General features: G+C 50.6%; 1 protein-coding gene across 2 annotated transcripts; it reads right to left on the reverse strand.

Moving 5' to 3' along the window:
- Nucleotides 1-217: 217 nt before the first annotated feature.
- On the reverse strand, nt 218-4,068 carry Aqp10 (aquaporin 10). Of its 2 annotated transcripts, none has more exons than XM_020166140.2 (6): nt 3,795-4,068; nt 3,121-3,247; nt 2,411-2,548; nt 2,183-2,301; nt 1,715-1,932; nt 218-1,268 (listed from the first exon to the last, which is right to left on the reverse strand). In XM_020166140.2, the coding sequence occupies exons 1-6, from the start codon at nt 3,897-3,899 to the stop codon at nt 1,073-1,075; spliced, it is 903 nt and encodes a 300-aa protein (XP_020021729.2). In that variant the 5' UTR covers nt 3,900-4,068; the 3' UTR covers nt 218-1,072. The 2 variants fall into 2 exon arrangements, with proteins under 2 accessions (XP_020021729.2, XP_073905063.1); XM_074048962.1 differs by lacking the exon at nt 3,795-4,068 and adding an exon at nt 3,572-3,788.
- Between the last annotated feature and the right edge of the window lie 224 nt (nt 4,069-4,292).

Genomic DNA, 4,292 nt, shown 5'->3' on the forward strand with positions numbered 1-4,292 from the left:
CTACTTTGTGTCAGTTTCGGCCACAGCGGGGCGGAAGTGACGACGGTGGCAGTGGAGGGCGGGGGGCGGGAGGGGGTTTTGGGGAGGGCCCAGGGGCAGGGGGAGGGAGCGTCGCCATCTTTGTGCGGGGCGGAGGGAGGGTCTTAACCCTGCCGAGGCTTTGCGGGGCCAGGCCCGGCTCCCCACCCCCATCCATCTCGCTTTTGAAAACAAACACACCAGCAATCTCGGAGGCCAGAGAGCTCTGAGATTTTGTTTTAATCTGGAAGAAAGGGAACAAGAAAACGCTGCCTTCCTGCACAAAGAGCATCTTCTGGGAGGAGGGGCGTGATGGCCGGGGAAGCGGTGAAGGAGAATTTTCCTCGGCGCTAGTTTCCCCTTAGCCCCGGACTCCTACCCCTGGAACCGTACGCCACTGCCTTCTTTCCTCGCCCTGGCTCATCTCAAGATATTTCGCCCACTCCTTGACTGATACAGCCCCGGACTGGCTGTTGTGCCTCAGTTTCTCCGCCTTGTTCTCCCTGTCTCCGCCGAGCTGGACACCACCCTCTCTTTAGGTCCCCCACCACGCCCCCTGGGTGGAGGCAGCTTTTCCCATCTCTTAACAGTCTGCGGGCGGCGGAGTGTAGAGGAGGCGCCCCTGGAAGGGCAAAGGCAGAAAGCGCTGAGATTGCAAGAACTGGAAGTCAGGCAGTGGGGAACCAAGCTTTGGAGGGAAGACCCCAGAGTCGAGCCCTCCACTGTATGGTCGGCCAGCCCCGCCACTTTGCAGATTTTCGCAGCCTTCACAAGCCAACAGCCAGTGTGCGCACCCTCTGGCGGCTACTCTGAGCAACTGCGTTCCTAGAGGTCCTGAGGGTCAGAAGCCGGGCTTGGAGAAGAAGGGGGGAGCCGATCTCACCCTCCAGTTCTCTACCGTCTAAGCAATACTTCCCAGGTTAGAAGGAAAGAGTGGATAAACAGATAAGCTTCCTAGGGTCTGGTGTAGTGATAAAGAGAAAGAATCTCTAGCTTGCAATCAGACGGGGTCGTGGCTGTCCTAGGTTCATGAGTGAGGTGAGGGCTGTCATAATCACAGCTTACACTCCAGCGTCTGAACTGAGACAGGAGTTTTCGAGTCTGAAGCTTTGTTCTGAGCAGACGCGAGATCTTGAGCTGGCTGTTCTTCAGGGTGATGCAGAGCCACCATCAGTTGGTATGTGGCTGTGCCAAGGGTGGCCCCCACCAGAGGGGCCACCACAGGCACCCACCACCAGCCATTACCAGCACTGCAAAAGAAAGATAAATATGGAGATATCAGGGGTTTCTCCCTTAGCCATTCCTCTGGAGGCAGTAACAAAGGAGCTCCCTAAAATAGTTCCTGGAGTGACAGATACCAGGAAAACTATGTCTTCACACCAATGCATAGAACTTAAAGAGTGGAGGGAACCCCAGCAGAAGAGCTTGGTCCAGCCACTAGCCTTAGGAAGTTATCTGAATGTACCCATTTTGCTAATGAAGCCCAAAGAAGTAACGTAATGTGTCCAAGAAGACAACACCCAATTCTTACTGTTTCAGTGAAAGGAGGGGAGGGAGCTAGAGAAGAAGGAGCATGTGGCTTGGAGAAGGAACACTGTGCTAAGAGGTTAAGAGAACTTTTTTAAGAGGAGAGAGGTGGGGATCAAGGGACAGGGCCATTTTCAGAGGGATCATACCAGGAAAAGCTGTCTCCCACCTGAAAACTTCAGGGCCCCAGCCAGCCAGGTAGGTGAAGAGCCGTGGACCCAGGTCCCGGGCAGGGTTGAGTGGGAACCCACAGTTGACACCCATGGATAGTCCAATGGTCAAGATCAGCAGTCCCACCACTACAGGCTCCAGACCCGCAGGCACTCCCTTGTTCCGTCTGTCCAGGATGGCTAAGAGCCCCAAAATCAGCATCCCAGTACCTAGAACCTTGGAGTTGACAAAGGTAGAGAAAGGAGTCTCCATCAGCTGCCATATGCTCCATCTGCCTTCTCTCACCAAACATTCCTCATCACCATCTCCATGTCATCTGACTTTAGCCAACACAAGCAGCTAGGGACTGGGTTGGGTGCCAAGGTAGAACCAATTCCATGTTCCACCCAAAATCTGAACAGTAGGCTGAAGTCCCAAGGGAAAAGGCAAAGATTGGGACTCTCCCAGGTGTTCCACTTATACCTACCTGATCCAGGAAGCCATTGTTCAGGGACAGATAAGGGGCAGGATAGGTGGCAAAGATAGAGGCTGTCTCTTTGGGGCCAGTCACTGTCAGGTTCCCACCTGTGTAGTTCTGTAAGGCATCTTCAGGAGAGGGGAGAGGACACCCAGGGTTTCCATCTTTATTCATCCAAAACCATTTTGAGGCACCACCGCCCACACACTTGTGCCCCAACACTGTTCTCTCTGTTACCATAGTATAGAAGATAGGTGACTCCTGAGGCACAGAAAGCAGACAGCAGCTGTACAAAGCAGTAAATAGGGAGCTTGGCCCAGGGGAAGCGACCCAGGAGGCACATGGCCAGGGAGAAGGCTGGATTCAGGTGGGCTCCTTGAAAGATCAAGGAAAGAAAACCAGCATCTACTAAGTATCACTGCCAGACACCATCACCAGGCGATACCATTACTCCTTCCTACAACATTTAATAAGACACATAGTATTATTTTCACCATATAGCTTAAGGAATTAAGGCTTAGAAAGTTTAACTGACTTCTCAAGGCCCCATAATAAAGCCAAGATTCAAACCCGCAAATCATTTTGTTTCAAGGATCTGGCCAGGTGCATTAATTCATTGTGTATCATTGTGCAGGTGAGGTCCTGAACTGAGATGAGTGAGCTCCAGAGGTTTCAGGTGTGAGGCACAAAATGCTAGCACTTACCTGTGACACCCTGCTATAGATTTCTGCCTAGATGAGCCAAGGTTTATTGTGAGGAAGGTAATGGAGAGTTACAGGAAGGGGAGGGGCTGGGTGAGGCCAAAGGCATATCTCAGTCCAGGGCACTGGTCAAGCTCATGTAGATAATATCCATGAGTCACTAAAATGTCAGGCTTTTCACCATCACCAGATACCCACTTACATGTACATCCCACCCTTCCGATGACCAGACTCCACCTTTCTCACCTGAGACATTGCCAGCCACGTAGATGGCTATCGTAACAGCCAGAGAGCCAGCCAGAAACATGGTAAAGAAGTTGCCTCTGGTTTCTCCACTGGTAACAGCTTGAGCTACAGCCCCTTGGGTGAGCAGCTGCAGGAAGAGGGGAGATGAAGAATAGAGACTGTAGGAGACTAATGAGAGGAGCAGTAAAGAGAGATGAATAAGACTGAGGGACCAGCAAGGAAAGACAAAACCAGAAAGAGGAAAGGGAAAAGGAAATGGGAGAAGTGGAGGAGGAAGAAGAAAGAGAAGGAAGGTGGGAGATGAATGTAATCCTAGCTACTCAGGAGAAAGAGATCAGGAGGATCAAGGTTCAAAGCCAGCCTGGCAAATAGTTCATGAGACCCTATCTCAAAAACATACAACACACACACAAAAGGGCAGGTAAAGTGGCTCAAGTGGTAGAGCACCTACCTAGCAAGCATGAGGCCTTTAGTTCAAAACCCAGTACCACCAAAACAAGAAAAGACAGTAGTCAAAAAGAGGAAGTAGGAGAGGAAAGGAAGAAAGTAAAAAGGAGGGATAAAAAAGAAGAGTTGAAAGGAAGTGGAACACCAAAAAGAAGAAATAAGGATACCAGGAAAATCCAGAGACTGGTCAACCTCCCTTCTATCCGCCCATCAATTACCCGGCCTACCATCAGCACGAAGACACCCAGAAACTCTGCCAGGCACTGTCGGATCAGGAGGTTGTGGATCTGGAGTTGTCCCCTGATTTTGATCAGGAGCTGAGTACAGGACATGGTGGAGACACTGTATCGCTGTTCACTTCTCCCTCTATCTGCATAGGACACAGCTACCACACAGCTACTGCCTGCCAGAGGAGAAGATAAGAAAGAGACTTTAAAACCAATTAACTTATCTCTAGACCGCAGCTACTATCTGTACATGTGTGTAAGCTAGAGAGCATAGCTTTCTGTGCATGTGTGGAAGCTAGAATGGGAGTTTGCCCAGACTCGGTCTCTTCTGTCCCTTTTCCCCATCCCTCACAGATCTAGTCTCTAGCTATGCTGATGGTTTGCAGTAAGTGCCCTCCTACATATACATTAGTTCTCTTGGTCCTGAAGACAACAGTATAAAGTAGTAATACAATTCCATTCTACAGCTAAGGATACTGAGCTCTTGAATTCCCCCAA

Source organism: Castor canadensis, chromosome 11 (genome assembly GCF_047511655.1).
Source record: "Castor canadensis chromosome 11, mCasCan1.hap1v2, whole genome shotgun sequence".
Lineage (NCBI taxonomy): Eukaryota > Metazoa > Chordata > Mammalia > Rodentia > Castoridae > Castor > Castor canadensis.